Source organism: Camarhynchus parvulus, chromosome 2 (genome assembly GCF_901933205.1).
Source record: "Camarhynchus parvulus chromosome 2, STF_HiC, whole genome shotgun sequence".
Taxonomy (NCBI): domain Eukaryota; kingdom Metazoa; phylum Chordata; class Aves; order Passeriformes; family Thraupidae; genus Camarhynchus; species Camarhynchus parvulus.
In genome coordinates, this window is record NC_044572.1 from 21,583,677 (window position 1) to 21,607,140 (window position 23,464).

At 40.2% G+C, this 23,464-nt stretch overlaps 1 protein-coding gene across 3 annotated transcripts; it reads left to right on the forward strand.

Annotated features, from left to right (window-relative positions):
* The first annotated feature begins 3,892 nt into the window (after positions 1-3,892).
* On the forward strand, positions 3,893-23,196 carry CROT (carnitine O-octanoyltransferase). 3 transcript variants are annotated; one of them, XM_030971520.1, is made up of 17 exons: positions 3,893-4,042; positions 4,613-4,821; positions 10,717-10,841; positions 11,936-12,117; positions 12,304-12,428; positions 13,003-13,111; positions 14,572-14,665; positions 14,759-14,884; positions 15,307-15,408; positions 16,036-16,119; positions 16,219-16,326; positions 16,574-16,704; positions 17,990-18,113; positions 19,974-20,052; positions 20,835-20,928; positions 21,103-21,222; positions 22,268-23,196. In XM_030971520.1, exons 2-17 carry the CDS (start codon positions 4,707-4,709, stop codon positions 22,386-22,388), a joined length of 1,839 nt encoding a protein of 612 aa, XP_030827380.1. In that variant the 5' UTR covers positions 3,893-4,042; positions 4,613-4,706; the 3' UTR covers positions 22,389-23,196. The 3 variants fall into 3 exon arrangements, with proteins under 3 accessions (XP_030827380.1, XP_030827382.1, XP_030827383.1); XM_030971522.1 differs by having other exon boundaries at positions 4,003-4,092; XM_030971523.1 differs by lacking the exon at positions 3,893-4,042 and adding an exon at positions 4,356-4,451.
* The last annotated feature ends 268 nt before the right edge of the window (positions 23,197-23,464 follow it).

Consider the following 23,464-nt stretch of genomic DNA (forward strand, 5'->3'; position numbering starts at 1 on the left):
CAATTATCTCAGACTCTCCAGTACACCACCCACTCCAGTCACAATCGCAGGGGACCGTGCCACGCTCACTTCAGTATTCCAATATCCTTCTAATACAACAGAATTAAAAATGGACCCAGATGTGGTCCATTACCAAAGAAATTCTGGATTTTTTTTCAAACATGTTTTTTAGACAGGCTTTCAGGGCATGACAAACTTTTTACATGAGCTTTATTTATTGTCATGGCATCACCTTATAGTAGGTGGAGAAGTATTAATTGAAAAGCACAATGGAAAACACAAGCGACAACAAAACTGCTTCCACACTGACCAGCTGCTAGGACAAGTGGATCAACAGCCCCATCCTGCAGGGAACAGAAAGCCAAAGGTAAAGAAACACCAAATGCTTGCAGCACAGGGCTGCAAGATATTTCCCCAAGGAAAATATATCCTATTGCACACAGTTTAAAAATCCATAGAAGAAGTCTTTGTGAACTGCAGGAGTGTGGTACTTGCCACTAGGGCAGTTCAGGACCTAAGAAGCCTCTCCTGAGTTCAATAATACTGGTGTTTGCTTCTTGAAAAATAAAGACTTCAGCAAATCCTTTGTCTTTATATCTAGATGCAATAAATTAATGGCAAAAAAGTATAGAGCATACCCATCTTATTAGTCATATTTTTCCCAATAACATATCTCTCAAGGCTTCATTTTTAGCACACTATATTTGCAATTGGTTAATTTCATTGTTACCATCTAAAAGCTGCTGATGAAAAAAAATTCTGCCATTATCAACTGAAATCATGTCCTCCAGAAAGCTGTTTACTCATGCCTTTACTACTTCTTGAAAAAAAATCTAGAACATTATTACAGAGAAACTTACTTGTGGAACACTTGCAACTGATAAGCTCAAAGTGTCCCTAATGCAAAATTACTGAAATAAATATTAAAGTCACACAACATACACTTGACTACTTGGACCTTCCAGGGCATTGAAACTGCCAAATACACAAGCCATGTGGATGTTTCAAAAACAAACACAAGGAGCAGTATAATCTCTCCTCCTTTTCTACTGCTGCTGCTGTCATCCTAGTTCTGCTATGGTACAACCACCTAACCTTTGCTCAGATGTTTGAGGACATTGTTCAATTGAGAGGAAGAGCTCTAAAGCAGTCCATAGAGCTGAATTGTGAAAGGTAAAAGAGATAAAACTGGGAAGAAAGGCATGCACACAGGGATGGTGTAAGGGGATACAGTATGGGTAAATGAAGGTGGTATAGAATGTAATCTTACCCCCTAAAGAGTTGCAGCTGAGCCAATTATTTAGGATTAGGAGCAGGCCTGATTTTAACACCTGTAGGCAATAAGAAGAGTGTTATAAAAGAGTGGATTGGTTGGTTGAGGGGAACTGGAGTCAGTTGGCTACTGTGAGGATAAGGAAGAGTCAGTGCCTAGAGGAGATGCCTGCAAGAAACATCAAGGAGATATGAAACTCTAGCAATATAGAAGCATTGCAATGTAATGACAATAGAACCTTTGCATTATAATGACAACAGGATGGTGCTAGGTAAGTAGCTCAACAGTCAAGAGAAAAGGCATCAATGTGGAAAGATAATTACCATCACAAGGGAAAAAATTAACTGGGAGATTGCAACCTGCTGTTCAGTATCTCTATTGATAATCTGGATGAGGGGATTGAGTGCACCTCTCGGTAAATTCTCAGACAACACCGAGTTGGGTGGGAGGTTGATGTGCGGGATGTCAGGAAGGCTCTGCAGAGGGATCTGGACTGGGTGGATCAATGGTTCAAGGCCAATGGTATGAGATTCAAGAAGACCAAGTGCTGAGTCTTGCTCTTGGGTCAAAACAACCCTGTGCAGTACTATAGACTTCAGGAAGAGGTCACTATGTAAAGTGGAGGGAATAAGGTGGAATGGGGGAACATTTTAAGTCATGGGTGTTTGTCTTCCCAAGCAGCTGTTACAGGTGACAGAGCTCTACTTTCGTTGGGATGGCTGAACACCATGGGAAATAACAAATTAATTCCTTGTTTTGATTTGCTTTTCTGTGCAGCTTTTGCTTTCCTGACCCACGAGATTTCTAACTTTTATTCATCTGATCCTCTCCCTGGTCCCACTGGTAGGTGAGTGAGTGAGCAGCTGTTGCATAGGGCTTGGTTGCTGGCTGGAGTTAAACCACAACAGTGGGTAATGGGAAGCCATTTTGGCAGTGAAGACAGAGAGTAACAAAAACAAACAGAAGGTGCTACTGCTGCAGATGCAAAGAGGAAAGAAGTCACATAATCACTAGGTTGGAAGAGACCTTTAAGATCGAGTCCAACCCAACCCTAACATCTTAACTAAACCATGGCTCCAAGTGCCACATCCAGTCTCTTTTTAAGCACATCCAGAGATGATGACTCCACCATCTCTCCAGGCAAACCATTCCAATACTTTATCACTCTTTCTGTATAAAACCTTTTCTTAATATCCAACCCGTATTTCCCTTGGCACAGCTTAAGACAGCATCCTGTGGCTCTGTCAGTCATTGCCTGGAGAAAGAGACTGACCCCCACCTGACCACAACCACGTTTTAGGAAGTTGTTGAGAGTGATAAGGTCACCTTTGAGTCTCCTCTTCTCCAGGCTAAACAACCCCAGCCCCTCAGTCATTCCTTGTAGGGCTTGTGTACTACACTGGGCATCACACGCCCTCCCCAGTACAAGTGGTGCTTCACCATGGGGTGAAATGTTTGCTCCAGCATGTGGACTGCTCCAAATGCCACCCAATCACTCTGGCTACTGCTTACTCCTACTCCTGTGGAACTGCAAGTCACATCCCACAACCATTTGTCCCATGTAACATTTTAACACGTGGCACAGAAACCCATCAGCCCAGATGTGCTCCACAGAAACACCCTTGCAGATCCTGCGCCACTGCCCACCCACAAAACAGTTGGGCAACTTACCTTGGGTGAGGAGTCCCCTGGGCCAGCCAGGGCTTGCATCTGCTCTCAGTTCTGCTAAGGACACCACAGGAGTTAAGTGCACAGCCCATGAGGGACAGCAGCTGTGAAGAGCCCCCGCCTCCAGTGCAGCCCCAGGTGTGCTTTCTCCCCATGTCGCAGATACTGAGTTCTAAGGATCACTGAAGTCCAACTCCCGACCCTACGCAGGACATCCCCCAGAATCACCGTCCAAATGTTTTTTGAATTCTGGCAGGCTTGGTGCTGTGACCAGGTTTCTGGGGAACCTGCTCCAGTGCCCAGTCACTCTCTGGGTAAAAACCTTTGCCTAACACCCGGCCTAAACCTCTCCCGACAAAACCTCAGGCCATTCCCTTGTTTCCTGTCACTGTGCACCATAGGGATCAGTGTCTGCCCCTCTGCTTCCCCTCATGATGAAGTTGTAACTGCAGTGAGGTCTCCCCCAGGCTGAACAGACCAAGTGATCTCAGCCACTCCTCACGTGGCTTCCCCTTTAGACCCTTGACTATTTTCATAGCTCTCCTTTGGAAGCTCTCTAATAGTTTAATGTCTTTTTTGTATTGTAGCACCCAGAACTGCCCCCAGCACTGGAGGTGAGGCTGCCCCAGTGCAGAGGGACAATCCCTCCCTTGCCTGGCTGGCGATGCTGTGCCTGATGCCCCTCAGGACACGGCGGGCCCTCCTGCCTGCCAGGGCAGTGCTGATTTATACCCAACTTTCCATCAACCAGGAACCCCAGGTCGATGGAAATGAGGTCTCCAGCCTCTCGTTCCCCAGTCTGTACGTCCGTCCAGAGTTACCCTCTCCCAGGCGCAGACCGGCACTTGCCCTTATAAAGCTTCACACAGTGGCGACCGCCTAGCCCTCCGATTAGCCCGGGTCTCTCTGCCGAACCCGTCCGCCCCTGAGGGCATCAGCACCTCCACCCCACTTCTCGCTTGCCCTTTTAACTCCACCGCCGGCTCCCGGAGCGCCCCGGACGGCAAGGCCGCTCCCCTCCCGCCACCGCGGCCGCCCCGCCCCGCGCGGCTTCCGGACCCGCTGGGAAGTGGGACAGAAGCAAAGGCGGCGGCCGGGGAGGTGGGCAGGGATCCGGGACCGCTGGTCCCCGCCGGTTTCGTTCCTCGGGGGTGCGCAGGGCAGAGGGGTGGGCTCGGCTCGGCTCGGCTATGTCCTTACACTCAGGCCCCATCGGCCTGGAGCTCTCCCGGGCTTTCCTCGATGTGGGCCCTGAGCCGTTGTTAACTCTGCTGTGGTGTCGCTGGCCTCGGCTCGGCTCAGCTCAGCTCAGCTCGGCTCGGGGAGCGCTTGGGCCAGGGCACGGCCGGGGCTCGGGCGGGGACCGTGGGGAGGGTCTGCGGGCGGGCGAGGAGGGGCCGCCAGCCGGGCTGGGGGTGATTCCCCTTCCCCAGATATCCTCTAGTCTCGGGCGGGTGTCCCAGGGCTGACTGGCTGCTCCTTGGGAAAGACAGCGACAGTCTCCGAGCTGGTTAGTCGCGGCGTGCTGGGGAAAAGCATCAATAGCAGCCTGATCATCGTTCCCCCTGCTGTGTGTGTGCCTCTCGTGGATGCAAGCCAGCAAGAAACCCTCGGTCCATGCTTTGTCGGGGAACCTTTCTTGCTATGTGTCTTTTTTCGTTTAAATGGCAGGAGGCCGGAGCGAGGGAGAGAACAGTGTGGGGAGATTCGTCATCGAACGTGGGCTTCGTGAATAGCCTGTTGGGTTGTGCTGCAGATCTGCAGCATGGAAAAGCAACTGCTTGAATCCTCAGAGGAGCGAACGTTTCAATACCAAGATTCTCTGCCTTCCCTGCCAGTACCTCCTCTTGATGAATCTTTGAGTAAATATCTCGATGCAGGTAATGACTTAATGTTGTAATGGTAGTGTGTCATGTGCTGTTGTAACCAGGCTAATCTGAAGATGTTTGCTAAGTGATTGTAGACACAGCTTGTACTGTAATTGGGGCGTGGGATACAGACAAGCTGAGTGTGCCAAAAGGATCTCTTTCAGGCTCAAAACTGGAAATGCGGTGCCCAGAGAAACTTGAGTAAAAGTTTCTTATTTATCCCTAATTACCTTTCTCCAAGGGAATTTGGCACTTGGTTAACTTTTTGGTTTGAGAGTGGATTTTTTTTCACTTTTCTTTTTTCCTTCTCAAAAAAAAAAAAAAGCTGGTCTGGTGAAAGATGCTTCACTTAAAAATTTTGGTTTGCATAACTGCTTGTTTATAACTGTTTGCTCAGGATCTTTTTAAAAGAACAGTTATTTAAAACTTTTCATACTTAATATTGGTGAGAAAGAACACTTATTAACTATACAGTCATAGGCAAAAGCAGTGGTGAGCATTTTCACATAATTTAGCTTGGATACTTTTTGCCTTGACATGTTGGCTAATCTAAAGAACATCACAGAAGAGTTTTGAGAACAACATCCATGCACATTTATCTAGTTTTGTTTATAAAGAAGAAATGACTGGTTAATTCTTTATTATGTATTGGGAATGGCAAAAATGCATTATGAAGTATTTTGAGATTATTTTTCTCTATTTCTTCAATAATTTTCAGAACTCTGAGACATGGAGTTTTTTCTGGAACATCTACTTTGTATCTTACCATCTTACAGGTATTACACAATTGCTAACAAAGTAAGACTTGGAGTTGTCTCCTTAGCAGAAGCATACTACACCAAATTTTCCCTTTCGCAAAATAGAATTCTTGAAGCTTACTCTTGAGTTCCTATTTATTCTGAGTACTGGAAATGGCCTGCTTTGGTGTTCTTTACATAATTGTTTTATGATGGAGAATGTTAAAGTGGCAGGTTTTGAGCAAAAGTGTTGTGTGTGTATGTGTGTCTAAAAGAATTCACTGTCTTTTTGCTGTAATGCAGATTAACTAAGGTTGTGCTGCAAGAGTAGAACCTGCAATAACAAAATTGCTGTTTAGTTTTGCAAACCCATCTGTCTCTCCAGGTTAATAAATAACTCTCTCATGGAGTGAGAAGATCTGATTGTGAATTTGCTTGCCCTTGTTTTCTGATTCTGATTTGTTTTCATAAATAACCTTATCACATGTCCCTTTCTTTTTCATGCTGAAATTATTTGCTGCTTACTGTTCCATGTACAAAATTGTTCCATAATTTTGATCACTGTTGCTCTTCTTTAGTCTCACTGGTGGTGAAGAAAAGTTAGCCCAGAATTTTCCAGTCTTCCCTTGTACAAATATATTAAAGTCAAAGGGCAGGACACAGTTCTAGACATAGCTCTGAATTTCATTGCTTAAGCTTGTCATTTTAGTCTGTAAATGTGAATGGAGGAAAGGAAGTGCTTCAGTAGAACAACTCAGAACCTCCAAATGATTCTTCATAGAGGCTTTAAATTAGTCCTGGGAAACCTTGTTTCTTTGGTTGGAGGAGGACTCTGGGCCATTGACATTAGTCAGGGTGCCTGCTGGTAAAGCACTTACCTGTTTAGAGCCAGCTAACTAGAAAAGCTGGACAAAGTATGTGTCAGAATGCCTTATTTAAGGCTTTACAGTTGCTGCCTTTTGAGGAGTATCCCTGTTTTGAAAGTAAGCCTTGAGCAGAGAAGGTGCCCATTGCCATGTTACTGAGCCTTCCAGCCCAGAGGATGAGATTCAGGAAAACAGACTCAACATGAAAGTATGAAAACTCAAACTTCCAGCTTCCCAGAAGATTCCTTAACTATGCAACTGAAGGTGTCTTTCATGGGATTCTTCTTGTTCGTGGCAGAGCTGATCCCCTAATCAGAAAGACAGACAAGATCTGTGGGCTGAAGAAATGCAAGAGAAGTTTCACTGTACTCTGGTGAGAAAGAGGCCAAGTTCTGCTCCTTAACAGTGCTGCTTCTACATCTGATTAAATAGTTTTTAAATGGAGAGAGACCCTGTGAATCATGTAGATTGGGAAGAGTTCATCTGGACCAAATTTCTGCTCAAAGCTGGTCCAACTACAGCATGTTGGTCAGGCTCTGCTTAGTCAGGTTTTGTTTACTTACCAGGGTGGAGGCTCTGTTTCATTGTAACCTGTTCTGGTGTTTGATCACCCTCATGATTGTGGGAGGGGGAAGAAAAACAATAGACCAAAAAACCCAGCAATGACCAAATAACCCCCAAAACTTCACATTTTCCATGTGAGAAATTTTCTGTATTCCACCTTTATTCCATTTTCTCTTATCGTAATTCTTTCCATCTCTGAGAAGAACTATGCTTTATCCTCACCAGGATTTTCCATTCAGTTGAAGAGGGCAGCCACGTCTTCCCTTTGCATTCTCTTCATAAGTTCAACAAACACAGTTCTCAGCCTCATCTCATTGTGCATTTCAGTCCCCTTGCAATCTTAGTCACCCCTTTAAGGTTCAACTAAATTAATGGCAGATCTTTTCCAGCCTAAATGATTCCATGAATTGAGACCAGAACCAAATAATTTTGCCTGGTTTTAATTTTTTATTGAGTATTGCTCTGTAATGACTTTATAACCTGAATAACAGAGGGTAATCATCCTCTCTTTCAATAGTATGTGATGATAAGGTCATTTTCTGGGAAGCCTGAGTGTTGGACTACCCTCAGTCAGGGAAGGCTTTCAACTTCAGGGTGAAAACTGTAATCTGCAAAAGGGTAAAGGTGAATGGCTCTGTTGCTGTTATTTCTTTTTTCATTTGTGTTCACAGCTGATGGTGTGCAATTCAGGCTGCATCTAGATGTGTAGGTACTATGTGAATGTCCATAGCTGATCATCTGTGGTAGAGGTGGAAGGGGAATGCTGGTACCTTTCCAGTGGTGATGGTGTTGTATTGGAATTTTTGGAGGCCCCAATGCAGTTTAAACACAAGCATTGTATGGTAATACCTGAAGGTAGATGTTCTGTCTTGCCGCCTAAGGTTGTCAAAATGTGTTTAAAACCACATTTGTAGGTAATATTTGACCCTCACTCTCCATGTTTGTCCTGTGGAATAGAAAAAAAAAATCACTAGGACTTGCATTATTGTTGTGGAATACCATAAGGAGACCAGGATGTATCTGAAAATGGATCCCTATCTTTCACTTTAGGACAGGTAGTGCAAAATACTGAAATGCCTTATATAATTAGGATTAAATGGAATTATTTTGCAGAAGAGTGAGGATGACTTCCCCTTGATAGAAGAGGATCAGCACTGAACAGATTGGACATGAAAAACTATGTGGGTCCTGTTGAGATGTGCCCATGAGTGCTGAGGGAGCTGGTCTTTGTCTTTGAAAGGCCACTTCTGATAATCTTTGAAAGATCATGATTACTGGTGAAGGTTCCTGAGGAAAGAAGGAAAGAAAGCAGATGTTACTGTTGTCCTCAGGAAGGACAAGACTGATTAATCTTACTTTAATTCCTGGGAATTCCTGGCAAATAATAATGAAAACAATTTCTGTGCTTATGAAGGACAAGAAGGTGATTGGGAATGGGCAGCATGGGTTTCTGAAGTGGAAATTTTGCTTGATCAACATGGTAGCTTTTAATGATGACTTTTTATGATGACTGTCTCGCTGGATGAAGGGAAAAGAGTGGATATTGTTTATATTGACTTTAGTAAGGCTTCTGGCATATCAAAAAATTTTTTAAAAAATCTTCATAGAGGAACTAATAAAGTATGGACTAGGTACAGGACAGACAGATGGGCTGGAAACTGCATTATCTGCTGGGCTCAAAGGTCTGTGGTCAGCAACACATATGCCAGCTGTAGACCAGTCTCTGATGGTGTACACCGGGGGTCCAGTAATTCTTAATATGGTCATGGGTGGTGATGGGACATGCATGATGGGACACTCTGTACTCTGAGTTTGGGAGCTTCCAGCTTCCAAAGCTGGAAGAAGTAGCTAATACACCAGATGGTTGTTATGCCATCAGAGGAAGCTTGATTGGCTGGAGGAACAGACTAACAGGAGCCTCATGAAGCTCAACAAACACAGGGAAATGCCACACAGGGAATCTCTCTCACCCAGGAGAGAATAACATGCCAAGCAGCACAAGCTGGGGCGTAGTGCCTGAATGCAGAAGGGCCCCTGGGGTCTGGTAGGCATGAAAAGTTGAGCATGAACCAGCATGTTCATGTCAGCAAGGCATGTCAGTGGTCTCTGGGGCTCCCTGTGTAGAAGGAACATTGCCAGCAGGTACAGAGAAGTGATCCTTTCCCTTGGTTCAGTGCTGGGGAGGACACATCTGCAGTTCTGGGTCTTTTTCTGGGTTCCCCATACAAGTGAGATAGGGACATACTGAATGAGCCCAGAGAGGGGCTGTGACAGTGATTAAAGGCTTGGATTATCTGACATATGGGAAGAGACAGAGAAAGCTAGGATTGTTCAGATCTTTGCAATATGTGTTATTACTTGTTGTGGAGGAGTTAATAAGATGGAGCCAGACATCATAGTAGTATCCAGTGACAGAATAAGAGGTGATGGGCACAAACTGAAATACAAGAAATTCCTTTTAAACATAAGCAAACTCCTCTTATTGCAGCACTGGTCAAGCAGTGAACAGGCAATTGTAGAGTGTTCATCCTTGGAGATACTTAAAACCCAACATGGTCCTATGCAACTTGCTGCAACTGACCCTACAGAGATGCAGTGTTGGACAAGATGATCTCTAGATTTATGAAGAAGAGAAAACCAGTGGTTGCAGGCAAGCAGGTGTGATTGCAGCAAGATGGAGTTAGGATTTAATACTTAGGTTAACTAAGTATTTGAGACCTTGCCCTGCTGAAACTCGCCTGTTGCTTGCAAAAGCAAAAGATAGATGAGAGATGATGCAGATACTTGTTTAAATTTTCGTAATTGTGTATCTTTCTTTGTTTCTTAGCAGCTATAAGTCAATTACAGGGTTACCAGTAGCAAGGCAAACAAGAAATTAACTAATGATAGTGTCCAGCGGCCTCAAACATTACTTGGGCCTCATTGTGTAGGCATTGAATCACCAGAAACACACCTCCCACACAACCCTCCATTCTGTTTCCCACTGACTTTACAATCTAAGTATAACTAAAACAGAAAATACATTATACACAGGTGAGTATAGGAAAAAGATGAGATGTGCCTGTATGGAAAGTGACATCAGCAGTCCCCATTACTGAGCAGAGATTTCATGGTAAAAAGTCTTTAAGGAGAGTTTAGATTAAAATAATGACTAGTTTTGCAGAAGTTTATGGAGGACTTCAGCCTATAATGCACACGATCTCAGAGGAATCCAAAAGGATTTAAAAACAGAAAAACTGTCTACCAGTAACTGCATTTGCTATCAATCAAAGGTGGATATAACACAGGGACAGTGAATGAGAATTGATGGGCAAGTGGCTTGTAGGCCATGAATGGACTTGAAAATACAGACAAGTAGCTTGTAGTTGGTGCAATAGGGTGGCAGGCGTGTGCTCAATGTGTTAATTTACGAAGTTCCTGTAAATTTAATTCCTTGGAAGAACTCCATAGTATTTACAGATGTAAATATATTTGAATTAGTTATCTGTTAGGTATTTCAGGTTTTCAGCAATTACTTTAGTCTGCTATCATCTGTATTTATTTAAAAGTATGTATTTATGTTTTATTAGAACATACTGATGTATTTACAGACTTTTGAGAGATGTTTAAAAGGTTTTCCCTTCAAATACCTGTTTTAGAAAAATTAATTCTCATTCACTCCCTTGCCTGTGAATATCTGAATCTTGGAATAAATCTTAGTATTCAGTTGTCTTTAAAATAAAAACATGTTCTTTTTACAGTGAAGCCATTTCTTAATCAAGAAGAATATCAAAGAACTGAGGATATAGTTAAAAAATTTGAAAATGGCATTGGAAAAGAGTTGCATCAGAAATTACTGGAAAGAGCTAAAATGAGAAGGAATTGGGTGCGTATTTACATATGTGAGAAAGCATAATTCAGTGTAAGAAATCTTAATTCAACTTGTGGAAAGTTGGTTATTCAGGATGTAACTCAAAGAATCATTTCACTTTTTAAAATCTTCAGGTCTTCCTTACATCTGCCACTTGACCTGTGGATATGAACTCATTCATATTCACTTACGTATGTGTCATTTGTTTTTTTCAAAGCTGAGTGGTTAAGAGAGCTCACTAACTGAAATTTAAAATTATTTACCAGATTTTGGATGCTTTATCTGTCAGTCTCTCCTTCTATGACGTCTGTCCCTTCTCTCTCCACCCTGGGAAAAGACAAAAACAGCAAGCAAGCGGAAAAAAAAAACCCCACAAAACCAACCCCAAACAATAAAAAGAAGAAGAAAAAACACCACAAAAAAAAAACAAAAAAAAAAAACAACAAAAAAACCCAAAACCCCACAAAAACAACAACAACAAAAAAACACACCAAAAAAAAAAACCCACCAAAAAACCAAAATCACAAAAACCCAACAATACCAATCCTGGAATTCAGAGTTGGTTTCTTTCTTTTTCTTCCCAGAAGGAAACTATGTGGTAGCATTTGAAAGTTGTCTTTCAACAGAGAAAGAGATACAAGGAAGGTCGTTACCAAGTGGAATTCATGAAGGCTTTTTAAATCGTAACAAAACACACTCCAGAGTGAGGATTTTCAGATGGTGGCAGAAAATGTGCATTACAAACTGTCTCTCTCAGATCCCTTCTCAACACAAGTCTAGTTTCCTTCTATTCTTCATGGAGTAGTCTGTGATATTCTGAAGTCTGCAAGAGTCTAAGATTATGAGTATCAGGGAAGGAACACCATAATTTACAGTTTAATATTCTTAAGCAGCATTGAATTTTATTTCATGCTTGAAAGCAGAAGAGCTAAATGTGTCATTATATTCATCAGTTAGTTTTGAACCACTGTCCCACCTTGTGTTATTTAGGACCTTCTATTCATATAGTAAAATAAAAAAGTAAAAAAGCAGGCAGTTGAACAGTCATGTAATTATTAAAGAATTAATGAATAACAATAAGTTCTGATGTTAAACACTTTTCATTTCAGCTGGAGGACTGGTGGCTGAATGTGGCTTATCTTGATCTTCGCATCTCAACACAAATCCACTCCAATATTGGAGGCCCTGGTTCCTATATTGAACACTACTGGCCACCCAAAGAGGGCACTCAGATAGACAGAGCATGTATACATATATGGCACACCCTGAAATACTGGGATCTACTACGAGCGTAAGACTTTAAGAAAAAATGACTGGTCCTAAATATTGATGTATCCCTCGGCATCCCTTAATTGCGTATGTGTGTTCATGTCCATTGGCATGCATTCTTTGCTGTAATAGCCAGGTTTGTCTTACCTTGATTTAATTCCATCATTTTAATTTCTCTTGCTTAATGTTGCTGTGTTTGTTACTACAGAGAGAAGGTTGCCATAGAGAGATCTGGGAATACTGTTCTGGACATGAACCAATTTCGAATGCTCTTCTGCACTTGCAAAATTCCTGGGCTTACCAGAGACTCTCTCAGCTGTTATTTTAAAACTGGTAAACAAATGAAAATTGGGGATCAATACAAGCAAATTATCTCTATTAGTATGCTAAAGGAGTGGTCAGTTTAACCTTAAAATTCTTGCTTTCTTGAGCACTAAATCAGCTACTGGTTGTGGAGTGTTCGTATTATGAAGCAAAGAAGGTGTCTTATCTACAAATGCCCTTTTTGGTCCAACATTTAGTCCTTATCAAACTGGAGTAAAAAAGAGCTCTGCTTCAAATTTGTGTATAACTAGCCTGATGCCTGTAATAAACATGCCAGCATTAAGAATTATGAAAGACAAATTCTGTGTTATAAGTATGTGTGGATTCAGCAAGGAACACTTATTTCAGCAGAGGGAGTTCCTGCTCTGAGACACAGATAAATGAAATTTGCTGCTAGATAATGACAATTACTTGAAGCAGTTTCTAACAGTGAAAGTTATGTGTGACTTCTGTTGGTTTTTAAAATGTCTTCAAGTTTGCAGAATTGAATAAAAAATAGTCTGTAGCAGTTGCTTAGTTTTTTCTGTATCTGTCGCTTTATCCCCAATGTTGGATTTTCATTTATTCCTGTTTTTCATTTCAGAGGCTGAAGGTGAATGTCCATCTCACTTGACAGTCCTGTGTCGAGGTCGAGTGTTTGCATTTGATGCTATGCATGAAGGCAGCATGCTGACTCCTCCAGAGATTTTCAGGTTTTCAAAATGCTTATTCTAAATGAGCTGTCTTATTTAAGCTATATACAAAAGAGGATTTTTTTCTATTCCCTTGACCTCAAAGATTTAGGTGTAAGAGAGACTACAGCTTCTCCTTTAGCTGAAAGGTTCAGATTTGAGTAAATCCTTATACAGTGGATGGCAATTTCTTTCCATGTACTATTGTAATACATCTGTAGAGCATCATAAAAAAGGGCTGAAAAAAGATACTTCAGTAGGAAATACCATTTTTTATGGTTTCTTTACATGGAATTAGTAGGATTACAGCTATCATCATTCCTTCCAGGTACAATCCACATTGCAATTTAATCATTATCAAAGTTGAAGCACTCTCATATGTTGAACTTTCCTGTTAGATACAGACATAGTTTCAGCAGAAGTCTCTTGTGACTGATTTGATATCTATATGCATCTCCTTACTAAAAAAGGGTTGTTAATTTTGCCAGGGAATAACTTAATGCAATTGTCAAAGTGCTGCTTATAGTGCACAACAGAAGGCTTATAATTAAAATTGGCAAAAAAGCGGATGGCCAAATTCCTCAGGCAAGACAAACCTAATTAGAGAAACTAAAAATCACTTTTTAAAAATAGTCTGGTAGATTAATACCTAATATTTTAACATATGCATTTCTAATTTTTGTAGTTGTACCTGTTAAGTCAAGCGAGTAACGAATGAACACTTGGAATACAGACAAAATCCTCTGAATCTATTGTCTATAGGAAGGGCAGGTTGGGTTTGGTTTGGGGGGACTCTTTCTGTTTGGCTTTATTTTTGTAAGGTCATCATTGGTATCTTATATTTTTGATACTATGTAACTAGTGATCAATGGTGATATTTAATAGGCAAGAGTCCTGGAAAAAAGAACAAGTCAGATTAAGTGCCTGTAATTTATGGAGTTTCTTTAACATGGAGAACAGCATGTGGAAAACTGAATTTGCAAACTAAAGTTTACCCCTCTGTTAATTGTTCTTCTAAAGAAAGAGGTAGGAAGAGAATTGCTCTTGTATAGTTCAGAATCTACATTCAGGATGTATTGCAGCAAGTGTTCTGCTTGAAGATTTATCCTGAGGGGAAGGTTTGCCCTGTATGTTATTAGCTGCTGTAGAACCTCTAAAGCTGCAGTATGGCAGATGTCTGCTGCTCTGAAAGGTCTCAGCCTGCACTGTTGAAGTCTTAAATCTAGTTTTAAATTAAGCATGTAATAATGCTTTAGCACTGTGATTCTTTATGTGTGTTTGTACTGGGCTCGTAGGTGCTGAGTGACTGAAACCTGAGCAGGTCTTCAACTGGGGGAGCTGATTCATGCTTCCTGAAAAGTCACACTGGCTTGTGAATGTTGAACCAAAATTCCAGCTTTGAAAAAAGAGAGAGAGACACAAGGTGACTTTTACCTTCTCTCCGGCTGTTGTTAACTTCAGTTTTTGAAATCTTCTTAAAGGCAACTTAGGTATATACAGGAGAGATGCTACAGTGAACCAGATGGACCAGGACTGGCAGCCCTAACAAGCAACGAAAGGACCAAATGGGCAGAGGTAGGAATACTTCAGAAGCTGGTTCCTGGGAAAAGCATTGTGATCACTGGAAAAACATTATTTCACTTAGCTTTGTCTTTTTATGTCTTCTAGTTACGGGAATATTTGATTCATCTTGATCCAAAGAACTTAACTCTTCTGGAAAAAATTCAGAGAAGTTTGTTTGTGGTTGGCCTTGATGATTGTAGTCCTCATGCAACTCCTGAGGACTACACTGAGGTAGCTAAGAATTTTTGATTCATATCTGATCATCTTTCCATAAAAATTTCTCCTGCATATATACAGAAGTAGCACCTCTTGCTCTTTCAGAACAGTAAAAATGAAGCAAATAAATATGCAGAAAATGTGCTTTTTTGATCCATAGGAAAACTTAAATAGTTTTAATTGTTAGGCCATTGGAAGTGAGAATGGCTGAAATCTGCCTTCATAACATTTTGGCCCTCTGTCCTTCACGGTCATTAACTTTTTATCAACCTTCTAATTAATAACTTGGCCCTATAGTCATGTTTCATCTTGAACTGGATGAAAATGTCATCTGTCAGGGAGGTCTTGCCATCTTAATGTAGACTAGGTTTAGCTTACAAAGACTGGCAGTGTTCTTGGTGTTTTTTAGTCTTCACAGTATGTTTCTTCTGCTTTAGCTTACAAGGATGGGGCTAGCAGGTGATCCGACTCTGCGCTGGGGAGATAAATCCTACAATTCCATATTCTTTTCCAATGGAACCTGTAGTGCATTCTGTGATGTAAGTTAATTTTTTTTCCATCTTCTGACTATTAATTGCTGAATTTTCCCCTTCAGAGTATCATTTTAGGTGTTAATCTGTTACTCTTTAGTATAGCCTTGTTTACCTGGCACCTGGTCTGGTAAGTTTTCAAAAGCAGTCTGCTTTCTCATGTTCTTCGCTTTCTCATGGTGTTTACTATTACACCATACTTGAATTAACAATGGGATCTGAAGTCATAATCTTATTTCTTAAAGTATTTAATGACAAGTTCCAAAGGAAAAAAAGTACAATACACAAGAAGGCTTTAAATTAACTCTGTTCGATGTATCCATTTGAACAGCTGTGTTTTTTAAACTATGTTATTTTAAACTAATTTCATGGCCAGAAGAGCTTCTACTCTTCCTTAAATCTGCCTTTTCATGGCAGTAGTACATTGTACCTCTCTGTTCAGCTGCAGAGCAGTTAAAATGGTGGGTAGACTTAAAATACTTCTGTATTTATTGCAGAACTATAAAACAAGTCCAACACTGCACAGTAAAGCTATTGGTCAGCAGGAAAAAGAGCAGGATAGGGAAAAAAGCAGAAGAGTTTGATCTTCTTGATGTTATGCAAAGAAATGTAATATCTTCTCTTATCTGATTCTAGCATGCTCCTTTTGATGCCATGGCTTTAATTACCATGTTTTCTTATGCTGATAAGAAGATTATTGAAAATGAGGGAAAATGGAAGGTATCTATCTCTTATAAACTTTCAAGCTTATCAGTTAATGTGTCTTTTCTTATGGATAACATTTTCTGGTTTTGCATCTTTCTGTCTTCATCTTCCCAGGGATCAGATAATGTGAGGGATATTCCACAGCCAGAAGAACTTGTATTCACAGTGGATTCAAAAATTATGAATGAAATCGGACTTACTAAAGAATTGTATTACAAGAAGGTGAAATTTACTCCTGATTCTCTCAGTTGTTACTGTTACTATTTTTTTTTTCATTCTATTTACATGTTTTTGGTTGGTCTTTTTTCATGATGGAGAACAGTAATGAATATGTTCCTGATTAATTAATGAATTTAACACCATGGTTAAATTTGTTACATAGTGATTTATGTTGAGTGTGTTTTATTTGCAGTGGACCAAGTTGTGATATTTCTTGACTTCTGTTGTTTTTCCTCCTTTGGTATGGCAGGTATCTGACTTGCAGTTGGTGTCTTATACCTTCACATCCTTTGGCAAAGCATTGATTAGAAAGAGGAAACTTCATCCTGATACATTTGTGCAGCTTGCCCTTCAGCTTGCTTATTACAAATGCCATGGACGGTAAGAAAATACCAGCGTAGGAATAAAAACTAGTTTCTTGAGTAGGGGTGTGCAATGGCTTTGCAATGCCTAGTATGTAATTTGCCATGGGGATGTAAGAATGAATAACTAAGGGGTTTTTACAGTAACAGTTGCATAGAGCCATGCTTGCTTCAGAAATCGTGTGTGCTTGTGCCCACAGGGATAGTACATATACATATGAGTGGGTGGTAGAACTCAGTCTGTGAAAACTTGAACTTGGGCTGTACAAAGGAAACACTTGGGCCAACATGAAATGCCCAGTGGCTTAGGAGTCTCTAATGTCAAATGGTTGCTCAAATGTAGAAGAGAGTTTTGTCTGTAGCATGTGACAGCCACCAGTGAAATATTTAGTCTTCTAAGCCTGTAAAAGGCCTCACAAACTTCAGTGTCTCACTTTCTTTAGCAATATTGGGTGTGAAGGTTTGGGCAGAATAATAGAGATGAAGATAGTGACCCTTCAAGTGCGTGCCTCTGCATTTTTGGATGTAACATTTAATTTTGTATTGCTGATTAAAAGGTGTCATTCTTCTTGTTATTGGTGTTATTCCCAAATTTCTGTTTGGCTTGTGTAAGTCATTACTGACCAGCAGAGTATTACTTGCTTCAGAAGGAGGAGGGTTTCATCATAGGAGTGTGATGTTTTGTCACTGGTGAGATGTAGCTCATCATAACAAAAGTTGGTTTGCTGAACATCAGGACATTAATTATCTGACTAAAATAACCTTGGTCTGTTGTAAACATGCAAGTATATTTCATGTAGGTTGTATATGAAGTGGTAGACTGTAGTGGAGCTGGAGTTGCTCCATGTAAAAGCTGGATGGCTGTCAGTATGCAGCAGAGAAGGTTTTGACCTTTCCCTCTAAATGTTTTGGAACACACTGCTTATTTCAAATGTGTCTCTTAATTTATGAGGGTTTAGATGGTGTAGGTGGAAGTATGTGGTGAAACTGAAGCTTGTGTAATGTCAGCTGTTTTTGCTAGAGGCTAGTAGATCTGTAGTCTGCAGAAAATATCCATGGCAATGCAGTCTTTTCAAGAGTATGAGTAAAGTACTGGTACTTTATTCAGTCATCTGTCCCATAAAAGCACACAGAGTTGCTTTGTGGCTCCTTTTCAGAAACGTAACTTAAAGAAAATTAGTGGGTTTCTGGTACTTGTAACCGAGCTTGATGTGCAAGATCTTTTGCAGGATTTCTTTAGCCCCTGAGATGGCAAATAATTTTGTTAAGTTAATGAGACACTCTTCCCTAATTTTTGTTCTTAGGCCGGGCTGCTGTTACGAAACTGCCATGACCAGGCGATTCTATCATGGCCGCACAGAGACCATAAGATCATGTACTGTGGAAGCAGTGGAATGGTGCAAGTCCATGCTGGATCCTTCTGAGAGTGTAAATACTGAAATCCTACTTTAATTACTCTGTATTTAGAAGGCCTGTCATCTGAACCACCTCAAGCTCGTTTTTGTGTTGTCTCATTGAGTGGAGCTGGGGCCTTTCCAGGGAGACAAATTTTAAATGTTAGGTTGCTTGAACTGATTCTGGTCATTGTGACTGAGATGTGCTGTCATGTGTGGGCTTGCTTGGTTTTGTGTCCTATTTACCTTTTGGTATCAAGAATGTAACTGTCTCAAATTAGATTCACACTGATTAATTTCACACCTCAAAAAGTTCCTGAGTTGAGCCAAAGTATCGTGCTGTGCAGTTGTTCTGTTGTTTTAATTTTCAAGTGAAATCAGGAAATGTTTATCTAATAGTTGGATCTGAGAGCAAGATTGAAGGGTGTTTCTGTCTTAGTGGTAACAGGGGGTGTGTTCCAGAGTTTGTCTCTGAGTAGCTGAACCAGAGACCTTTTCTTTTCCCAGCAGCTACCCTCTGGTGCTTGGCTGGCAAAGCAGGTCATGCCTTGCTTGCCAAGCAAGAGCTGTACTAAAGCTCTTTCTGTTGTCCTCACTGTACATTTCTCAGAGCCTGAGAAATTAAGCAAGGAGAAGGTTTTTGACAAAGGACAAAACATCTTTAGAAAAATCAAAGGTTCTATATTAGTAATGCATCTAAAAAACATAGAGGAAGACAGCTGTAAGAAAGCATGTGTGTTTAATAATTTGGGCCTTAGAGAGCACATTTTCCTGGTCTTCAATGGCTTCTTTTGTCATGTACAGCAGTTTTAAAACTCACTTTTCTGGCCATCTTCCAAATCTTGGCTTTCCTTTTCCAAATATGGATTTCTGTTATTTTCCTGCTTCTCGGTTGCCTTTTAACCAATTATCAGGCTTCTGTGGTTACTACTACTTCTAGTGTGTAACTTTCTGTGTACACTAACTGTAGCCTTTTTTTTCTTTGTTATGTTAAATAGCAACTCCAAATATATCCCTATTGTTGTTTTGTTTGTTTGTTTTTAATACTTAATACTACATTTTTAAAATACTTTTTTTAATACTAACTCCTGGAGCTTAAAAAGCCCTGTTCAATAGTGTTGAAGTGAACGTTCTTAAAAGTCTGTGTTTATGTAATTTTTATTGCCTTAAAGTCAGATGCTTTGAAATAATCCTTTTGTCTTAAATTTTCTTTTGCTCCTTGTCATCTCGATAGCTTGATTTTTATCCAAATCAAGTGACTGCTGTCCTTGTTTCACATTCTCTGCTGCAGCCTCTTGTGTGATGAATAAAAGGATAAATAGTCCTTCTTAAGAAGTCAAAGAGCTGTGAAGATCTAAGGTCTTGGAAGTCAAGATTTTGGACTGTTTCTCAAGGCCTTCTTTACAAAAACCATGTTATTTGTATTGTCTCTGACTTTAATATATGAATTTTAATATAAACTTGGAAAAACTGTAATGTTGGGCAGAATTGGCAATCAGCAGAGAAAATCTGGGAATGCACCTAGTAGGAGCTAGTGTCCTTCTGAATAAATGGTATTATAGAAGGTTTTTGGGTTTGATCACTCTAGTTCACACTGGTTCCTTTCCATTGTTTCAGGTTATTTGGGAAAGAGCATGAGAATTTAGAATATTGTTCAGTTCAAAAGTGATCTGAGTAAGAGAGCAGAGGAAACAAACAAGCACATTTTCATGAAAAGGGAATTTGGGTTTGGGAGAGGTTGTTATGTACCTTTGAAGTTCATCCATTTTCTTCTATCTAAAATTGTTAGGAGCTATGAAAGGGGAAAACCTGCTGGTCTGTGATTGCTGATGTGTTACTGATTTGGATTGATTTTTCTTTTGGTTTTTTTTTTGAATCCTGCCCTACTTTACAGAATTATCAACGGCTACAACTGATGCATAAGGCATTTGCGAAGCACAATAAAATGAGGAAAGAATGTGAAAATGGAAGAGGTACTCTGGGATCAAAATTTTTGGGTCTTTTTCATGTGGGTGAAAAGGGAGTATCATTGTGTGCTAGTACATTTTCTCTACGTCCTTATTTTCGACCTGAATAAAAACTACCACATAACATTTTATACTTTAATTTTGGGGAGAAGAACTAAAACCTGCTCCTTGCACCCATCCTTGTACCCCAAAAATATGTTTGCTTGGAATATTTATTCAGTTTTTCTGCCCAGCTGATCATTACTTTGGAGTACCTTCCAGTCAAATATATGCTTGGCTAAAAAGTGAAAAAGGAGAGATTAGGGTGAGATTCTAACCCAGCTGTGTTAGTGCTGTACACTATTCTGTGAATGAGGATGAGTAGCTGGGAAATGAACCTGTTGAACTTCATGCTCTCTGCAGCCTCCTTGGTGTGTTATCACAATTCAGAGCAGTAGTGGCCCTGAAAGCCTTTCCACTGTGTTGGCATAATTGCCCATGGGCTGCTTCCACTGTAAGGAGCCCTTCCTCCTTGACTGAAGTGGGAGTATTCTTGGGTTTTGTTTTCCACAGGAACTGTGCTGCATCTCTGTTACTGAAGTCATTTGCTTTTGAGCTCAGTGCTGCAAGTTGAAGTTGTTGAAGACCTCTTAGATCAAATGTGGGGAATGTTTTTGGATGCTACAATATGATGCTGTTGTTTATCTCTCCTTCAGCTGCTATTTGAGCTCCCAGCTATCCAGACCAGAAGAAGCAGAAAAACTGTGAATGCTGCTGTTAATCATTCAGTATTTGCATTTATTTGACAGGCTTTGATCGTCATCTTCTGGGTCTCCTGCTCATAGCACAGGAGCAAGGACTGCCAGTGCCAGATCTGTATGGGGATAAGGCCTTCACAGCCAGGTAATTCATATTCTTGTCCATGGCAAGTTGTATCCCTTGATACCAAGGCCTTTGCTACACTGGCCTTGTGTGTGTTGGTGTCTTGATCTCTGCAAGAAAATAACTGTTTTGTAAAACACACTTTGTTTTAAATAGCTTTCAACAGTGCTGCTTTTGTTTTGTGTTGTTTCACAGTGGAGGAGGTGGGAATTTTGTCCTTTCAACTAGTCTGACTGGCTACACTAGGTTTAGTGGATCTGCAGTCCCTATGGTACCACATGGCTATGGCTTTTTTTATTCAATTAGAGATGACAGGTAAGGATATAATTTCATTTTGAATATGGCTCTGCATTTGTCACAGAGGAAAAGGCAGCTAACAGCGAGAATGAGGAAAGGAAAATACTGAAGAAATACAGCTGAATGTGTCAGAAGAGATTGAGAAGTGAGGTACATGAGAATAGAGGCATTGGCATTCTGGGAAAGCACATGTGGGAGGAAGAACAAGTGGTGGAGGGCAAGTGAGTACCAAGATACTGACAATAAGCAGAAATACAGAGTAGGGAAGGTGAAAGAAGGGAGAAACAAACAGACTTTAAAATAGGTTAACTTTAAAATAGGCTGTCATTTTAGGATCATTTTGTAACATGTGAAGGTGTTTTTTGGCTGAGCTAGAGCAGATAAGAGGACAGGTGAGCATACTGCCCATCATTCTTGGCAGTGACACACATCTTGAGGGGCTAAAACGTTTGGCTTCACTTCTCCAGAATCATACTATTTGAAAAGATCAAACTTTGGCTTAACTGATCTTATGGACAAAAATTACTCCTTTTTTATGAAATATAAAACTAATTTGGTTAGAATGTGTAGAGATAAATTGCTAGTTTAGGTGTAATTCAAATGACTTCTTCCTAAAGCTAGGCAGGGGTTGTGTGCCCATTCAGATCAGTTTGAGAATACAAGCCATTAATACTTTGATCTATGGCTCTCTTTAATGAATAGAACTAGATCAAGATATACTTTTTATTAGATAAATAGAAGTACCTAAAACCTTAAACTAATTGCAGAAAAAGAAGAAATATAATTCACAGCGTTTTCAAATATAAGCAGAAAAGTTGTGTCACTGTGTATGTAGTAATAGGTATTTAAATCAAAGTATCTGATTTCAAGATCTGTCAACATTATTGCTTACTGAAGGCACTAAAGATCCGAGTCCTCTTTTAGTGTTGAGACAGTATGTTTATGTGCCAATTTTTACTTCAGAATTTATGTCAATAATTCCACATTTCAGGACAATTTGTGTAACTTTATCCTAGACCTTGACAATTAAGCACAGTGACTTCACTGTTTTCTGTATTTCTAGGATCGTTACTGCCTGTTCTTCTTGGAAATCCTGTCCAGAGACTGATGCAGAAGTGCTGTGCAGAACTCTATTCCAGTGTTTCCATGATGTGCTGCAGCTAACGCTTACAGCTCAGCTGTAAGCTTGATAATGATGTAAGAGGCTTTGCAAGCTCACAAGTTGTCTGTAGTACTTAAAAACAAAATGCTACTCAAGAGTACTGTTAAATTCGACATTTAGTGATCTGTGTGACTTATATCTATTTTTGTGAGATTTACTGTGGTAACAGTACCCATTTAAGAATAATGTAGCCATTTGCAACAGCAATGCAAGCAGTAGTACCTTATCTGTTTAGAACTATGCAATATTAAAATATGCCACAACAATGCAAACATACTTAGGGATGGGATGTTGTAGTGGAAAATTGATGGGAGACCTGTATTTATGACCTTAGTAGTCACGTGTAGAATAGTTTCTAGTCTACTGATAGTGTTTATGCCAGTTGAGCACTTAACTGTGTACTTAAAAGTAACCACACTATCCTCTTTTGTGATTATGCTTCCGGTTCAGAGTGGTTAATGAAACAGAGCGTCTCCATCGAGTTATGTGGTATTTTGTAAGTTACCTTTCATTTTTTGCTATCAGGATTATACCAAATAAATGTTGTATCCATGAATGGGGATGTTCCCACTACATTTGTAGTATGAGAGCACTACAGTTTGAAGTATTTTGAAAAAGAATCACTCAATAATAAAGACAGAAAGCAGCATGAGTTTCAGATTTTTCAGTTTTCGTTCTCTAGTGAACTGTGAATATCTGGTGCTTTACACTAATAATGGACAAACTAAGCACTGAATACAGTTTGATACAGTTCTCAGGATTTTAATACTTGATTTCTCTGAGCAACTTTGTATTTTCCTGTTATAGAAATAAAATTTTCCAAAAATCAACCTTGTCTTAATTAATTTATGTCTGGACTGTTTAACGTAGTGTAGCAACATTGTGAGAAAAAGATGATCTTGGTGACAGCTGAATTTGAAACAGAGATTCTAAAGTACTCATTGTTTTTTCTCTAGCTTTTAAAGTTTCAGCGAGATCAAATACTATTGTTTATTTTACAGAAACAACTCAATTTTCAGCTAACATGGAACCAGTCTTTTTGCCCTCTGGCAGCTCTGTTGCACATTTTTGTCCACAGTAGCAAGAACACTTCCGCTT

What these genes read in the sequence shown, in the direction of transcription:
- CROT (XM_030971520.1), top strand. Translation starts at nt 4,707, where the DNA reads ATGGAAAAGCAACTGCTTGAATCCTCAGAGGAGCGAACGTTTCAATAC. An exon ending in GAGTAAATATCTCGATGCAG is followed by an intron (nt 4,822 to 10,716) that starts GTAATGACTTAA and finishes TTCTTTTTACAG; the next exon opens with TGAAGCCATTTCTTAATCAA. An exon ending in CAGCTGTTATTTTAAAACTG is followed by an intron (nt 12,429 to 13,002) that starts GTAAACAAATGA and finishes TTTTCATTTCAG; the next exon opens with AGGCTGAAGGTGAATGTCCA.